At 35.2% G+C, this 19308-nt stretch overlaps 1 protein-coding gene across 1 annotated transcript in view; it reads right to left on the reverse strand.

Annotated features, from left to right (window-relative positions):
• Positions 1-19308, reverse strand: part of Adgrv1 (adhesion G protein-coupled receptor V1) — a 447493-nt gene that overhangs the window by 155476 nt on the left and 272709 nt on the right. The window contains exon 83 of the mRNA XM_013015810.1: positions 6170-6286. Coding sequence (XP_012871264.1) covers positions 6170-6286 — 117 coding nt within the window. The remainder of the gene's footprint in view (positions 1-6169; positions 6287-19308) is intronic.

Consider the following 19308-nt stretch of genomic DNA (forward strand, 5'->3'; position numbering starts at 1 on the left):
TTTGAAGCTAGCTCAGGCACAAAAGTTCAAGAAACCCCCATCTCAAGCAATGGCTGGACACAATATCCCAATGACACCAGTAGAGGAAATACAAGTGAGAGGATAATAAACAGGATAGCTTAGGCAAAAAGTGAGATGCTACTTTGAAAATAACCAATACAAAAAAGGGTTGGATGTATGGTTCAAGTGGCAGGGAACCTGTCTCACAAGTACAACACCAGAAAAAAATACTTAGAAGATTTGACAATTTGGTTTGATTAAATACAACAGACATGAATTAACTGGTAGAATCTTAAAAACTTTAAGTATGCAAAATGAAGAGATATGCAAATAGAGAAAATATTGAGCAATAAGATAGAACTCTGGTAAGCAGTATCTCATTTGATCTAAGCAAAATTTCTGCCATGTTTTATTATTGTCTCTCTGCTTCTGTAGGAGGAAACTGAGGACAAGAGAATACATTTCCCAGAATTCCAAATGAAGTTGTTGGAAGCTTAGCTGATTTTGTTTAAGATGTGAAGGACCAATTAAAATACTCAAAGATACTGTTGGTTAAACAGAGAGAGTAATAAATGAAAAGACTGTATCTATATGAATATTTAATAAAATTCCCATGTGAACATAACTATTTTCAAAATAACATTTTCAGCGATGACTGTCTTTTATTTTAGAAAAATAAAAATCCTGTCTTATTAAATCTTTGATTGCCACAGGCCATAATTACGCTTTCATGTATTTCTTTTTTGTTGTTGTTTATTTTTTTTGTAAAGATACTATACAGAGGGTTACAGTTACATGAGTGAGGTAATGAGTACACTTCCTCTTGAACATTTTTAGCCCCTCCATTGGCTTTCATGTATTTCATAAACACAAAACCATTAGTGTATTCATAGCTTTTGAAATATCACCTTTATTTTTTAATGAATAATTAAGCTATTTGATCTCCATACATTCTCATAAAAAGGCTTGTATATAGGCTGTCTCTTGTGTGGTTATTAATTTTTTCAATAGACTTCTTCAATTGATTTATACCATTAAGTTCAGTAGCGATCAAAAACACTATCAACTCTTTCCATTACCGTATGCTCTTAATCATTCATTTCAGATGGGAATGTAAGAAATGTTACTACATATCCTTGTTCCATTGTCTTCTCTCTGTCTCTGTCTGTCTATCTGTCTGTCTGTCTGTCTCTCTGTCTCTGTCTCTGTCTCTCTCTCTCTATATATACTTATATATATATATATATGCATGAAATAAATTGCAATGGTTTCTGAAGCATGGAGAATTCAGTATTTCTTGGCTATATTGTGTCTGTCTTAGTAATTACAGTCTGGTATCCCTCATTCTTTTGATGTCCCTTCAAATTAAACCAATGACAAAGGAAAAACAAGGCTAAATTTAGCATCCCTTTTCCTGTTGCTATGGACTGGCACAAAGTTGCTTTTCTGCCCAATAGATAAATAATCTGAATATTTGTTTTCTCCTAGCCTGTTTATATGGAGAATTTAAGATATAAGTGCTCAAGCATAGTTGCAAAGTTAGATCTCTAACTTTAGTCTGCTACTTAAAAATGTATTCTTTGACTAAACTTTATTTGGATTAGGTAGTGTCTCTAGATATGAGATGAATAAACTAAAAGGAAAAATCTAAGATCTGATCATATTTTGTAAGGAGGGCAGAAAGCTTTCAGCAGATTGCAATTTAATGTGATGCTTTGAGATAGTCATACAACTAGGCATATGAATATATAGGCAAAGTTATATGTCTAATTGATTATTGCATATGAAATGTCTCAAATAATTTACTTATAATTTTTTTTCTTGGATTCACTCATAATCTTATAAACCAACCAAAGATCTTTTTATACAAGCATTAACACAATGTCTAGGAAATAGTTATCTGGATACTCCCTAAGTATGCAAATATTCAAAGTACAAGCGTGTTCAAGGAAGCATTGTTGATAATAGCATCAAACAACTGGCAAGAAGCAGAATTTCATCAATCAGATACTGCAAAAATAAATTATACAATAGCCATGCTATAGTATAGGAAAAAAGTATAGTTCAATACAGTGAATTTAAAATGTCTAAATTTAGATAAATAAACACATATAAATACATATGCCTGAGTATGCTAAAATATATACACATTCAAGGACACATATGCATGTTTGTTTATATATTTATAAATATTTTGTCTATTTGTGGCATATCTCTGGAGGGATACACAGGAAGCCATTAGCAATGTTTAGCTTTGGTCATAGCATTACGGATAGAGCAGGAAACAGAGAATATGTGAAAAAGTAGGAAAGAGACATACTTTTATTCTATATTTCTTTGAAGCTTTTAGGTTTGGTTCCATTAGCACATGCTATCTCTAGAACGAAACCAAACCAAAACATAAGAAAGGTGTAAAAATAAAACAACAACCTGGCAAAATAGAGATACCCAAGATTTTAAAGTCTCATGAGTCTTTGTTAGAGTAAACATGACCCTGCTATCTTAAGGAAATGGGAAATGGTTTCCGTAATGCCACTGAGTAAAGTGACATGAATTGCAAACAGGACAACTCAGTGTTCTTGGCCCAGGGGGGAGTTGGTAAGTTGTTTGCTTTAAAACAAAATAAGCAAAATATTTAGTTACTCCATTCCCACCATGTACTGAATAATTTCTTTGTCAAAGGAAAGAGGAAACTGAGGAAATAGAATCAAGTCTGTTAGTTATATAGTCTGTATACACTGTGCAAGGGCTTTCATAAAGAGCGGAGAGATTATCCAGCTGCTTGAGGATTTGCAACGTGTGTTCCACTCAGTCAGCTGTCTTTCCACCACTTCCATCGTACTTTTTTTTTAACCAAAAAAATATAGTAACTATACTGGAAAAACAGACTATGTTTTCAGGTCCCTTCTATCTTATTTACCCTAAGCAATGAAAAACTGTGTAGAGTGTGCAAGATTTCTGAGAAAGACACCACTTTAAGCTTCCTCCATATATTAATTCATTTGATCTTTCCAGTTTGCAAAGAAAGGTACTGTTATTGCTACTGTCATGTCTGATAAGAAAACTTACCTAATGCAGCTTGGTCACTTTAGCTTCTCTAAAATATCTTCAAACTTTTTCTAAAGTGTTTACAGCCTGAGACAATAAAATAACTTTCCAAAATAAAGGGCTTTTATTTTAAGAGTTAATACATGATGCAAATGTAAACAAAAATTCTAGCATGCCTAACCCAATGACTCAAAATTAATAATTAATTTATTATCCTTATAAGCTATGTGAACATAAACATAATGTCAGATTCTATCCTGTAATACTATAAAATCTGAACCATTCAAGTATTAGTATTCCTTAAAATAATTCAAGCAAATTTGACTAATAAGATTGGGCTAACAGTAGTCCAATCTAATACATAATGTTTAAAAATAGATTTTTCAGCTTGAAAAATGTTTGGCACACAACATCTTATAAATGGGAAAATGTAGGCTAGTAAAGTGGCAACCTCTGACCACAAAGTAACCTATTAAAAGAAACTTACCTAGAATTCAGAAGTTACTACAATTTTCCCTGCGGTCCCACCACAAACCATGAAAAATGTGTGGTGCACCATCTGAAATACATTAAACTTCACTGACACTTTAAATAGTTTTCCTAAACCACGAGCCATACAGAAATCTAATTAATTTACTCACTGTGCATCAGCCACAATCAAATTTACTAAGACTGGAAGAACAGACTGAGCACACACCGATCTCCTTTAAGTTGAGTGAAATCTTATTTACCACTTTGTTTAATGATGTTGCAAAAGCAGGAAATCCATCTAAGCATGTGTGATAGTTGGCCATTTCTCTGCATTTGAATAAATTGTAGTCATTGGATTTACTCTGTTTCTAGACATTGTTTCTTCAACTTTGGTACTTTCATTTGTAATAAAAGATCAAAACTTGCTTTCCTAAGCTTTGACCTAATTATTCAGGTTCTGTCAAGAAAAAGCTACTGTTTGTTTCCCTCAGTGCCCTTCTGATATAGAACCTAACACCTCCCTAAATTCCCACTTCCCATTGGATGGCTGATGTTCCTGTGGAAGCAGGTCTTAAGAAAGTGGTTACTGTCTCCCAAGGCAGACAGAAAATTACAGATTTCATTGTAACCACAGTCACTTCTATACAGTTCCTCATGCAATCAAGGTAGTATTCTGTTCCCCTGTTTGATTGCTACTTAGTTTACTCTGAACTAAAATTTCGACTCATTTACATTAAATTTCATCAGATAACAACTCTCTCATTCTAGTAGGTAACCTATCTGTTCAGCTTTATCACATTGACTCTACCTGTCATGTCAATGCAGGCAGCTTGCAGTGCTCACTAACCTTTTGGCTGTGTCTCATCTGAAGATTTCCTGCCTTTCCATCCAAGTTGTTCATCAGAAACTCTGAATAGGCCAGGGTAGACAAAGACCTTCTGCACCTCAATCTAAGCACCTGTACAACAACCCATGTGCCAAAATGGTAGCTTCAATTGATACACTCCTAAAGCATTCTGTTACCACAAAATTTATCTTAAATTCAGCAGATATGTTTTATGTTATATGGCTAAGTTAAAAAATCCTTCTTGATAGGAGATGCTCAAAGAGCTCTAAAACGCTATTTCTATGGGCAAGGACTATTAGGCCTCTAAGTACATTCAGAAACAAACTTTGGAGGGAGTTATTGTTTAGTTAGGCTTATACAGTGAGTGGCAGAGCCAGAATTTAAACTCAACTCTTAGACTCTGCTTGTTCTAATTAGTTCTGTTGACTGTATAGCACAGCTCCCCTTCTCTTCAGCATCCACCCTTATAATAATACACCTCTCTTGAGCCTGTGTGGTATACTACCTCATTCTCTTTCTACTTATACCACTTTCAGTCTTGTTAAATCAAATACCACGTCATCATCATCATTATCATCAACAACAACAATAAAAAATGTGCAAGTGGTTGAATTCATCTGTATACATGAACCAGTTTACATCCACACTGAGAAAGCCACATGAGATTATGTCAATCACAATGTGATACAACTAAGACATTTAATTCATTCCTTTGTCCAGGCCATCCTATCTCCAACTCACAACCAACAGGAATGTCATTCCAAAATTTACATCATTCCCTTTCTTAAGTGAATTTTATTCTTTTTTATCCCTTTTGATGCTTACTTTTTATTAAAAAATTTTTATTAATAAATTTTTATTGTAAAAATACCATACAGAGGGGTTACAATTACATGAGCAAGGTAAATGAGTAATTTCTTATCAAGCATTGTTGCCTCCTCCTTTGTTTCCCCTTATTATCCCTGCTCTCTCTTCCCCCTTCCCCCCTAAAGTTGTAAAGTTCATTTTTCAACATAATGTCTTGTACATCTCATTGTTGCAATGGGTCCACCTGTATCCCTATTTAAACAATTTGTTTTTTCCACAAATTATACCAACATCAAATACACTGAAAACAGGGGTTATACCATGGGGGAGGGACGTACAAAGCAACGATGAAATCATCTTATAAATATGTTAGAAACAATAGCAAGAAAGAAAAACCATTTGAGTCCTTATCTTGGGGTTCATTTCACCTAACATCAACTTGTCTGACCATTTCTGCTTGTCTCAGACATATACTAGTTATTGCAAATAAGGGAAACCATGGGACCTATGTTTCTTTGGGCCTGGCTTACATCACTTAATATAATTTTTTCCAAGTCTTTCCATTTCCTAACAAATGGGGCAATGCCATTCTTTCTGATGGAGGCATAGAATTCCATTGTGTATATATACCACATTTTCTTGATCCATTCATCTATTGAGGGGCATCTGGGTTGGTTCCATATCTTAGCTGTGGTAAACAATGCTGCAATTCTGGGCTTGGGCTGAATTTTATTCTTTCCTCTAGATAAAAACTCAAGTTTTACACCATACCTAATAGGGTCCACATTGCAATCTTCATCTCCTGTCCCTCTCATGTTTACAATCCTACTTTGCTATCTAATATGGAATTGTTTATAGAGATTTTCTTATGTCTATAGTCTGGGTGTTGGTTATGTGGAATAATTCAGTTTTAGCATAAAGAATATCCGATGCTGAAGCCTCCCCACCTACATCATAGAAGGGTATTAGAGGATGAAGGAGGGACCTAGTACCAACCTGAATGAGCATCCAGCTGAACTGGCAAAGATACAGGTAATGTGTGACAGCAGCTATGGCTGCGCAGCTCTCCTCGGTGAGTTGGGGACTTGCATATGCAGATGCCAGGAACACAATCTGGAAGAAAAGCAGATATTTCTATGTTTAAATCATGCTAAAATTGATGCAGAATATTGTGGAGAGGCGCTGCTTTCTTCATTCACATGGAAAATAAGTTGATGTGTTGGCTACACTCATATGATTAATAAGACAAATACTTTTTTGTTTTGGTCTTTTTTCATTTATCTTACTTTGGGAAGATAAGGGGGGTACAGAAATGGAGTGACCAAAATGTGAACAAATACAGCAGTGGTACTCACTAGGCACTATGTTGAAAATGAACTATACAACTTGTGGGTGAGGAAAGGGAGGGAAAAACTGGGAGAGAAAGAGGGGAGGGATGATATTGTCCAAAAAGAAATGCACTCTTTACCTGACTAAGATAACTGTAACCCCTCTGTACATCATCTTTATAATGACTATTTTAAAAACTCTAAGGAAAATAATTGATTAATTCTGAGATTGACAAAATTTATAAGATTTTGTGTTTCTAAGGAACTCTGAATAATGCTGTTGCTCTCTAATTCTTAGGAGGAAATCTTCAAAGTAAACTGCATTGTTCTCACTGATAGACAATCCCAGAATATCCATTCATTTTAACTGAGTATAAAATAGGAAATAGACTTGAAAATAAAATTCTTAGTGTGGGTCAAAGCTGATTGAAAGAGAAGAATGAGAAGCAGAATCTTTGGCTTTACATCTGCAGTCTTTGCCAGAAAACAACATGTATAACAGAACATAAAGTAAGTTTGAATTGTCAAATTCTGGCATTACCTAAATATCTGTATTTTTATTTCAACCAACCTCTAGCCTTTGCTCAGAAGTAATTCTCACAGTGGAGTCTCTTTTGATGACATCTTTTTGTTTTCATTGTCAAGGAGTTACAGTTACGGAAGTAAGGTAATAAGTACATTTCTTGACAAAGGACAATATGTTGGAAATGATCAGTACAACTGTGGGGGGGTGGGAGGAAGGAAAGTGGGGAAAAATGAGGGCAGGGGTAACAAGTTTGTCAAATACTATTTCTGTATTAATATTATCAAAGTATTTTTCTACTTCAATTTGCTTATATTGTAAGTTTATTAATTGTGGAATGTTAAGTATAGGATAGCTACTGCACTTTTGTAATACAAAATCATTTTTATTTGCTAAAACTGCATTAAAATTTTTTTCCATTGGCCATATGAATGTAATTCTAGCTATTCAGAAGGGGGAAATAAGAGGATTGTCACTTGAAGCCAGCCCAGGCAAAAGTTAACATAAGACTTATCTTAGAAACAGCTGAGTATGGTAGCATATTACCCAAACTATTTGGGAGGCAGGAGGCAGAGGTAGAAGTAACTTGGTTCAAAGCCAAGTTACCATGAAACCCCTATCTTGACAAACCAACTACATCAAAAGGACTGGAGGCAGGCATCAAGTAATAGAACACTTGCCTAGCAAATGGGAGGACCTAAGTTCAATTCTCAGTACCCCCTCCCACATACACACACAAAGAAAATTTGTTTCTTTGGTGATGAGGGGTATGCAAAGTGTGTTGCTTCTCACAGTGTGTTACCTGCCAACACCACACTTTAATATTGCTTCTTTTCCCTTAGTTATTCTTTCTTGGTTTACAAGTACAATTCTTACAAACCTCACTATACATTGCTATCATTTGTTTCAGAGTTAATGTCCCTTAAAATATACTTAGATAATAAGAAAAAATTTCTTATTACTCTCTTGTTTATCTGTTTTCCGATGTTCTTTGTGGATTTTTATAGGAACATATTTCCATCTGGAACCATTTTCCTACTGCCTGAATGACTTTATTGCTAGCCATAACTTCTTTGGGCTTGTATATTTGATGACATCTTTATTTAACCTTCATTGGAAAAGCATTGAAGAGACTTAAAATAACTTTTCTCTGGGAGCTTAAACATGTTGCTGCAGTACCTCCTCATTTGCATTATTTTTGACAAAAAGACATCTGCTGTAACTCTTATCTTCCTTCCCATGAATGAAATATGGTTAGTTTTATTTTGTTCTGATTTTAGAGTTGTTGCTTGTAGGATTTTCTCCTGTATCACTAGTTCTGACCAATTTTATCTGTGTGCCTTGGAATAGTGTCTTCATACTGAAGTTCAAAGACTGATGTCTACTCTCATACATTTTTCTATTTCTTCTCTCAATTTCGATGTCCTTTGCATACCATCTAGGCTTAAATTAGAAATATAGTGGGCATTTGAGGGGCACCAAGCTTCATAAATCTGTGCGCTTATAGTTTCAATTTGAAAAAATATAATTAATTTTTTCAGATAGTTTTTCATCTACATTATCTTTGACCTCAATTACATATCTATTAACCTCTTTCACCCTGTGCCATTCCTATAGCTCAGTAATGCTCTGTGGATGTGATTTTTCTCTTCTTTTAGATTTTCATTTTGGAAAGTTACATTGATGTCCTTTCTAGTTTGCTAATTTTTCTCCCATTGTCCTTAATCTGCTTTAATCTCCAGTGTATTTCTCGTCTCACACAATGGGTTTCATGTAAAAATTGAATTGATATTATCTATGTATTTACATATTTTTCTTCTTTTTGGTGTTTTTGGGACTTGAATTCAGGGCTTGGGCACCATTCCTGAGCATTTTTGCTTAAGGCTAGCACTCTAACACTTGACCCACAGCTCCATTTCTAGCTTTTAGGTAATTAATTAGAGATGAGAGTCTCACTGACTTTCCTGCACAGGCTGGTTGTAAACCACAATCCTCAGATCTCAGCTTCCTGAGTAGATAGGATGCCACATATGAGCCACCAGTTCCAGGTTAGCATCTTTTTAAATATTTGGAACTCAGCTATAATAATTATTTTAAATCCCTTTTAAAAACATTCAGTGTTGTTAATTTATTGATTAGTATCCTAATTCTGTATCATATTTCCCTTTGTTTCTTTATATATTTTTATTGTAAAGATACTGTACAGAGGGGTTACAGTTACATGAGCAAGGTAATGAGTCCATTTCCTTTATTTTTCCCCTACCAGCCCTTTCCTCCCCACCTCCCCAATTCCTCCCTTCCCTCCAGCCCCTCCCCTGCCGAAGTTGTAAAGTTCATTTTCAACATAGTGTCTTATACATCTCATTATTATAAAGGGTCATCTTGAATCCTTATTTCAACATTTTGTTATTTCCCTTCCCCTCTCAAAATTAGAAAAATGTATATACAAGATGCAGGACACCAGAATCAGATACAGCAGGGATTGTACCATGGGGGAAGAACTTACAAAGAAACAACAACAAAATATAGTACATTATAAGTACAACAAAAAGAACAGCAACAAAGATAAAACGTCTTGTGTCCCTATCTTGGGGTTCATTTAGTTTAACATCAGGTTATATGGTTATTTCCCTCTTTTGTCAGGCATGTTTGAATAAAAGACATTTCTTTTTGAGTGTTGGATACTTGTACTCCTATATTTTGTAGCTTGGTCTAGGATGTATCTGGAAGCTGTTTGAAGTTTTTAATCTTGCTGTTAAAAATTTCTTAGGCCAAAAAAAAAAGTTTCTTGGGCAGAAGTATAGTGTTCACTCTAAGGCTCATTTTCCCCCAATGAAGGCAAAACATCTCTATATTCTCTATCCAAATTGTGTGAATCTTGAGTTTCTTTTTATGTAACACATATGAGTATGTACTCCTCTTGGCATTGTACCTGGGATGCTTCCCTCTTTCTTCTAGATACCCTCCAGCTTCCAGTGCTTTCTATGCACATGGGTTGATGTATACTCAGCTGAAGTGGGGGGGGGGGCGCGGGTTCTGCTAACCTCCAGCAACTTCTCTGTGTTCAGTTTTCTTTCCCCTGCAAACTCTTTAGCCATCTGGACTCTCCCCTTATCTGCTTTAGTTTCTTCAGTGTGCCAGCTTTTTCCTGTGCCACAGCCAGGAAAGTCTTACAAAACAGTTTTCCGGGGAAGTTGTTAAAGTCCACCTTGTTTATGTCTTAAATGTCTTATTAGTGTTCTATGTCTGATGTGTAGTGTCATATGTGTTTCTATTTCTTGTTTCAATTTGGACGTCCTTTTTCTTATATCTAGGCTTAAAGTAGGAATATAGTGGGTATTTAATATGTTTTGGATACTGCTACTATTATTTGATATCTTTATCTATACTTTTACCACCTTCATGGTGCTCTGTTTAGAGCAAAAATCATCCTCATGATGACCTGGCGTGTTCTGTGTATGCATGTTCTAAGTCAGGTGACTTTTCTTTTCTTTTCTTTTCTTTTCTTGTGCAGGTGACTTTTCTTGACCACAAAAGCTTCCTCCTATTTTCTTTCAAAATTAGTGGACAGGTTATTTTAAATATTAGTTTTGATGAGAAAAAGCACAATTTTTAAGTAAAAATAAACCCACAAAAAGTTTACAGCTAAGTTAGCTTGGTTCCTTACAAATCATCTATGCCTACAATATCTCTTTTGGTAGAAAATTGTGAGTAACTGACACTGAAGACCAAGGGAGCTTCTTCACATGCTGGTGTGTGACCAGCGTCATGCTGCAGTGAGCCCGGCATTCACCAGTGTCAGGACTTCTCCTCATATGAATGCAGTCTGCAGTGACACACACCTTTTTGTTTAAACTTTTCATCAACATTTTCTCTGAGCAACTTTTAAACTTTCTTCAAGTAGAAACACTAAAAGCTAGCTGAGGACCTTTAACAATATATTAAATATAAAAGATCACAATAAAAAATAAAAACTTACTTGGAGAACAAAATAAAAAAAATCAATAGAACTTAGTGATGATACCTATATTTCCCTACGAAATTCAACAGAAGACAGAAGTGGAAACATAATGCTTAAGTAAAGGCTACCAGTTGTATTTATTTTTTCCTACTTAACTGCTCAGTAGGGACTGCCTGGAGCATGTTCCGATGAACAAAGCCCTTGGAAAGATGCCATGCTTAACTTCTTATATCTTTCTTCATTACCTATGATGACATACTGTGTTTACTACTCCCACTCGCCTGCAGCTACCATCTTTTTCATTTGTATTTCTCCTCTATCTCCTAAGAGAATACTTAATAAGTATCAGGAATATTCTGTCAATACCAAATCTGAACGTTCACTGCTGACATCTTCCTTAATTATAGTCATTTCCATTGACTTCACGTAACAGTTCATTGCTCCCAACAATATACAGAAAACTTTAAATACATTTGGCTAACCTGTCCCTCCACAGGGTCCTCATGTCAGAGGACACAAAATTTATTGTGTTCACTTTTATATCATGCTTTCATTTCCCCCTTCCCTGTATCTCTCTCTCCCTCTCTGTCCTTATCTCCTTAATCTTCTTCCCTTCCATATATGTATATAATATATATTTGAGCTATTATATAAAATATATAGTTGTATTAAAGGGAAAGAACCATGAGAGCTAAGATAAATGCACCTCTGAATATTTTAGGTGTGTCCTAGAGATGTTTTATGCAATATATTAGTTTTTGGCAACTATTGAATGACAGACACTCGTCTGGACAGGTTTGTATAATTATTATTCGTTTTGTAGTTGTCATGGAGAAAATACAGTACAAAAATCAATCACATTTACGATTTTCAAATGGTGTATTATATACATGTCTTGTCCTCAGTGGATCCTGTCTCTGATGTTGGAAACAAAATAGATATTATTTGTGCTACGTATAACTGCTAAATGATTAAATGTGTCTCTGTTTTCTCAACAGATATAGGAAGTGAAATGTGCACAAATGAAGTCCAGAGTTATAACTGAGCCAGAGGCAGTTGTACATGAGCATGTTCCTTAAGATAGTGTGTGCACAGTTAGAAGCAAGGTATTTGTGTTAGCATAGAGCTTTAAATAAGTCCGTCGATCAAACGTTATCATTTATCATTGAAAACAAAATAGCACAGCTTGTCTGTGCATATTGTTGGTATAATGTTTGTAATAGCTGCCATTCTCAAAGACGTACTTACAAGTCATTTTGTAAAAGATAACAGTTGGATTTTAAGTTAAAATTTTTTTGCAAATTTTATAAAAGTTTTTTTTCTTCTCTATAAGAAGTGTTTTTTTCTCTCTGAGATACAGTTCTCTAGGAGTCATTCACCAACAGCAAAACTCTTTGTATGTGAGATCCATCTAAAGAAGTACTAAGGTATTTTTGTCAGTACTAGTATAACTACTACTATCAGTACAAATGCTACAATTATTCCTAGTTTACCAGATGGTTAACATGTGCTCAAGGCTGGGTTAGATGCCCTACAGGCATTACTTCATCCTCTCTCTTAGTAACCTCTGTAATTTTGAGATCATTGGCTCCATTTTAAGAGGACAAAACTGAGGCTCACTAAAACTTAGTAAATTCAACAAGGTCACAGACCTAAGATACAGCACTCCCAGGATTTGGGCCAAATTTACTGTCCTCAAAGCCTGTGCTCTCAACCACTTAAAAGTCTTAAAATAATCACTTATAATGATGCGTGTATATACTGGGACCATCACTAAGGCCACGTACTTCCTGTTTGTGCAGAAGGCTCTCAAGCATATCATTGGGAGGAAGGCCAAGTTCAAAGGTCAGATGAAATGTCAAGATGATTTGAACATCACAAAGGTTGCGGGAAAGGTTTGCATATGGACTTAAATTTCCAAAGTTTTGTTTCTTAGTTCTTTGGTAACTGAGTTAAGGAATTCTGTAGAAGCAAGCTTACTTCCTATTTTGTTCCTTTTCCTATCTCTTTCAGCTACTAAACAAATCTCCACTATTCTGTGGCATTTATTCCTATGAAAATTATATTTTTATATAATTTTCAGATACAGAATATCTGTTGTCATTAAAAATCCACTTTATTACTTTGATGTTCGTTATGTAATCTTAATATTTGTTAACAGAAAACTGTTTACTAGCAGTACTAGGATGTGAATTCAGAATCTTGCACTTGCTATACCAGTGTTCTGCCATCAGGCATTCTACATTTTTATGCTTATTTTTCTGGTAGGTTTTTTTTTTTTTTTGGCCCAGAGTCATATCCTGAGACCACAATTATCTTAACTAAAACTTAATGACAGATCTGAACTACCGGGGAAATTTACCTGTTGAGATTAGAGTTTAATAAGTATTTGCCTGGGCTGGTCTCTTCTGTTTCTCCCCAAACAGCTGGGATTAGAAGTATCACCTGTTGTATATGTCAGAAAGTATTTTTTTCTTGTGAATGATTTTATTATCTGTAAGTAGTTGTACAAAGGAGTTGAAGCTCAGTAAAACAGATTATGAAAACAGTGTATCTTGATCAACGTTGCCACTTTCAACATTCTAATCCACCTCCCATCCCTTCCCTCACTTTTCTTAAGGATATGTATTGAATTTTTTTTTTTTTTACCATTTAACAAAGCAGTTTATATATGCAATGCATCTTGATTCTTGTCATCCCTTCAACATCTTCATCCCCTTTCAACCCATCCCTTCCCTTATTTTTCTCAATTCTCTGGTATATACAATGAATTCATTCCTGCAGTTTCCCTCCTTCCCCCTCTTCATTGTTCTACTTCATTCTTCTACTCTTTGGCCCATTCGTGCCCATTTGTAAGTACCCATATCCATTGCAAAGACCCATTTTGTTGGTCTTTGACTTAGTCTTTGTAAAGAATTGTACTATTTGAACTTTCTGTGGAGTTTATTATACTTCAGTTAATTCATTTGTAACCATTTGCATACCACATAGTATGTTTACTTACAGATTTCAGAAAGTATTTTAATTATACTTAATAATTATTTAACTAATTCATTGGACTAGTTTAAAGTAATGTAACAGAAACTTGATTGACAAGAAAATAAAATCTATGTCTTTGAAATAATAAAAGATATAAAATATCTTATCTAGATTTATATGGTATAAAAAATTAAATACATTTTCTATAAGAATTACACCCTTTCTTGCTTATGCTCACTCTGTAACATTTTCCTCTCTAAGAATTTAAGAGAAGAAACTCACATGTACAACTAATTATGCTAATAAAATTGTGGAAAAATCAAGAAAATCAAGTTCTATTAATGCTTACTAACAAATGACACAGTCTTACAGCTTATGTTAATTAATGCTTTCACTTCAAATTAAGTAAAAAGTTAATTTATTTTGTTGGCTACCTCAGGAGTTGTAGAAGTTCATAATATAATTAGCTGGCTGACAAAAACTAAGGAACTTAGTCATGACCATGAGGGATTGGGGAAGTTAATTTGGTATTATATGAACAACTTGACTTGCTTTATCAGATATCGTAAGTCTTTGAGGAAAGAAAAACTAATCGTAGTTATTATTTATCTGTGCGTGTATATATGTGTGTGTGTGTGTGTGTGTGTGTATGGTGTGTGTGTGTGTATGTGTGTTTGTGCATACTGGTACTGGGGCTTGAACTCAAGTCCTGGGCACTGTCCTTTAGCCCTTTAGCCTTTTTGCTCAAGGGTAGCACTTTATTACCTGAGACATAGCTCCATTCCCGGGTTTTTGCTTGTTAATTGGAAATAAAGTCTCACAGACTTTTCTTCCTGGGTTGGCTTTGAATCTCAATCCTAAGGGATCTCAGTCTCCTGAGTAGTTAGGACCAGTAATAGGCTTGGGCCACTGGTACCTTCCAGTTTAGACATTTTGGTGAAATCACCTGTCTGGCATTCATTGCACTGCTTTCCCAGCCAGTCTCTGCTCTGAATCCTGCAGGCAGTGCTCACTGTATGATGGAAAGCAGAAAAGAGCCAAAACTGTAGAATTTGTCTAGTCTATTTTACCATTTCCAACAGATATGATCTTTGGAAGACAGTGAAGCCACAAAATACAGATTGCATCTCAGTGTTGGTAGATACCTAGGTCATGAGAACATGCTAAAGATACTTGAATATCTGAAATGAATAGGCTGGAGAGTCTCAACTTTCAAATCTCATAGTCACTTTACCCTCAAAACAAATAAACAAAATACTCTAAAGCTGGAATTCTTAGTTTAAATTTTGATTCCATTACTTCTATATTTTATGAAGTTTAGAAAATTACTAAACATCCCTGTGACTCTTTCCTTCCATGTAAAATGGAGGCAATAATTATTGTATTGACTTCATGAAATTTTTATGGAGGTTAAAATTATTAGTAAGTATAATTTTAAGTGGTTCATGCCTGTAATCCTAGAAATTCAAAAGGCTGAGATTTGAGGATACTAGTTTGAAGGCAGTCCAGGAAGACAAATCTATCTCCAATTAGCCACCAAAAGGCCAGAAGTAGAAGCATAGCTCAAGTGGCAGAGTGCCAGCCTTCCGTGAAAAAACACAGTGAGAACATGAGGCCCTGAGTTAAGGCCCCTTTACATACTCTGTCTCTCTCTCTCTCCCCCTCCCTCCCACCTTCCCCCCCCTCTCTCTCTCACACACACACACACACAAGCAAGCTGAAAAAATATAAATAAGTGCCATTATTTTCATGAAACTATTTAGGTGTGTGAACAGCAAGCCACAAGAGTAAACTAATATTTCAATATGGTAAATAACTTGAAGGTCAATAAAATTAAATTTTAAAGGAACACACCTATTATAATGTTACAGCTTCTTGTGAGTTTTCAACTACTGACCAGTGTGAATGGTGTTTTCATTTGTGTAACTGTTCGTGAAGAAACAACACAACATTGATGAATGTCAAAAGTCACAATATTTGAGAAGCTCCATTAAAAAACAAAAAAGAGAAACTGTACTAACAATGAGCTTCATCCTCAAGAAAACCCAGTACTCTCAAAATTGTTTAAAAAAAAAGAGCAGGCAAATTCGAGCATTGTCCTGAAGCCCCAAGTATTTTGTGCATATTGGCAATATTTTAGCTCAAATAAGTAGGGGAGAAAGTAGTCAGCACTGTGGTGTTCTTACAGTGTTTAGTTTTGGTAGATCATTTGCTTCAATTAACTCTGGTTTTAATTCTCTTAATCCTATAAGGTTATTATTATCCTTTTGTGATTGATAAGGAAACAGAAACTCAGTCTCATGCATAACCAATGACAAACCCTGCATTGGGCTCACTTTTAAAAAAAAATTTCCTCTGTTCTTTGCTATTTACATGATGCTTCCAGAAAACAGTTAAAATGCAATAGCTGTAGTAAGTGCTTTAAATATGGAAATAGAATTAATATTTGCATATAACTTTCAAAACTAGTCCTATTAATGCAAGTATTTCTATACAATCAGTCAAAGCTGACTGGAGATCTTTACTAAGGATTATAATTTTTTAAACACATTAATTTCATAAAATTGCTTTTCAATATATGTCATATGAACACCTGCTCATGTGATTGTAACCCCTCTATACAGTATTTTCACTATAAAAACTTACTTAAAAATGATGGAACGGTTTTCAAAACAAATCGTTTAAATAGGAATACAGGTGGATCCATTGCAACAATGAGATGTACAAGTCATTGTGTCAAAAAACGAACTTTACAACTTTGACCAGGGGTAGGGGGTGGGGGTGGGAGTGGGGGGGTGGGGGGGGCTGGGAGAGGGCAAGGGATAGGTAGGGGAAACAAAGGAGGAGGCAACAATGCTTGATAAGAAATGTACTCATTATCTTGCCCATGTAATTGTAACTTCTCTATACAGTATTTTCACAATAAATACTAAAAAAAACTAATGTAAACTGGGCTGGGAATGTGGCTTAGTGGTAGAGTGCTTGCCTAGCATGCATGAAGCCCTGGGTTTGATTCCTCAATACCAGAAATGACAGTGTGTCTCAAGTGGTAGAGTGCTAACCTTGAGCAAAAGAAGCTCAGGGACAGTGCCCAGGCCCTGAGTTTAAGCCCTAGGTCTGGCACAAAAACAAAACAAATAACAAAAACAAACCAAAAAACCCACAAACACACAAACTACACGCACACACACACACAACACTTAATATAAACCTGAGCTCTGGTGGCTCATGCCTATAATCCTAGCTACTCAGGAGGCTGAGCAATGACAATTGCAGTTTGAAGTTAGCTCAAGGCAGAAAAGTCTATGAGACTCCAGTTAATCACCTCCAAACCAGAAGTGGACCTATGGCTCAATGTGGTAGCCTTGAGCAAAAATGCTCAGGAACAGTGTCCAGGCCCCAATTTCAAAGCTCCACAACCAACAAAAACACCAACAAAAATTAATGTAAAGTTTACATGAGGTCCACTCCACAGTTTTAACAGTAGACATTTCAGAGGAGACTTGAGCACAATAAATCCTGAGTTCAAATCACAAAGAAAAATGTTTAATTCTCCTAAGTCATGAAACTTGGACCAAAATTAGGACTTGTGGAAGCTTCCACTGATATCTACATTTTAGCTTTCTTGCTGATTCTATTTGTTGATATTCCACTAACAATGGATTGGATAAGATTTAGTGAGGATGTAATAAATGATTGTTGAACAAACATTCTTTCTGTACAGGATACCACTATTTTCAAATCTATAACTTAGAATTTAGGTTTGAAATTGGAAACCTGTTTTGATTTTACTAGCACCATTAAAAGCTATTTTCTTTAAAAACAAATTCTTTTTTATGCTTTTTTATTGTAAGAATAGTGTACAGAGGGGTTACAGTTACATGAGTAAGGTAATGAGTACATTTCCTATGGAGGATTGTTACCTCCTCCTTTGTTTTTCCCCTACCATCGCTTTCCTCTCTACCTCCCAAACTCCCCCTCCATTCCCCCAAGTTGTAAAGTTCATGTTCAACATAGTGTCTTGTACGTCTCATTGTAACAATGGGTCAACCTATATCCTTGTTTCAGCATTTTGTTATTTCCCCTCCCCTCACCAAATTAGAAAAATGTATATACAAGATGCAGGGCATCAGAATCAAATACAGTGAAAACAGGGGTTATACAATGGGGGAAGAACATACAAGAGAAAAAAATCACATATTACATTTTAGATATTTAAAAACAATAGCGAGAAAATAAAAAACAAGTTGTTTCCCTATCTTGGGGTTCATTTCACTTGGCATCATCTTATATGGTCATATGTACATAGCTTTGACTTTTTCTGCTTGTCCTAGACTTACACTAGTTATTGTAAATAAGGGAAACATAGGACCTGTTTCTTTGGGCCTGGCTTACTTCATCTAATATAGTTTTTTTCCAAGTCTTCCCATTCTAACAAATGGGGCGAAGTCATTCTTTCTGATGGAGGCATCGAATTTCATTGAATGGATCAAGAAAATATAAAAATATAATAATAATATATAAAATATAATATATAAAATAATATATAATATAATATACAATATAATATATATAATATAATATAATATATAATATAAAATAATATATAAAATATAAAAATAAATTCTTAACTACCTACCAATTACTCATCACTTTAGTTTTAAATAAGCAGAAATTGTATTAGTTTAAGTGAAATGGTATTTTTTGAGTGACGAGTGAGTAGAATAAAATATGATTTTAATCCTTAGGGTCTATTTGAAAGAAGTAATGATCACTAAAGTTACAATGTAATATTATGCTATAGTTTGGATCATAAAAATCTTCCCTAAGACCCATGTGTTAACATTAGAAGTAGGATGTGAGGGTGCGTAGGATGTCTTTATGTCTTTGGGTAGGTTTTCCAAAGGGAACGTGGTACTGAGCTCCCATCCTCTCACGATGAGGATTCTGTGCTATCACTCCCCTCCCCTGATCTGCCACCACAGACACAAAGCAATAGGGATGACTTATTACACATCTTTTGAAGGAAGTCAATAATATGACTTCAATCCAGCTAGATTTTTACAAGATTGGTCACCTAAGTCTGTGTGCAGCTGAGAGTCAACTTACATTCCCACAAGCATTTCTCCTTTGTTATTCATATTCATTTAGTCCCAGGGTTCCACATGTTCCCCATTTCCTTCCTCTTACTGAACCGCATCTCTTTTAGCTTTCTGAGATACATATATCAAGGTAAATCTTTTCTCTGTGTGTGTGTGTGTGTGTGTGTGCACGCACGCACGCCTGCACATGCTCACACATGCACACCTGTTCAGGTGTTTGGGTATGCCCTTCCCAAGGCTAG

The sequence above is a fragment of the Dipodomys ordii genome, unplaced genomic scaffold (genome assembly GCF_000151885.1).
Source record: "Dipodomys ordii isolate 6190 unplaced genomic scaffold, Dord_2.0 Scaffold28, whole genome shotgun sequence".
In the NCBI taxonomy this organism is placed as follows: Eukaryota; Metazoa; Chordata; class Mammalia; order Rodentia; family Heteromyidae; genus Dipodomys; species Dipodomys ordii.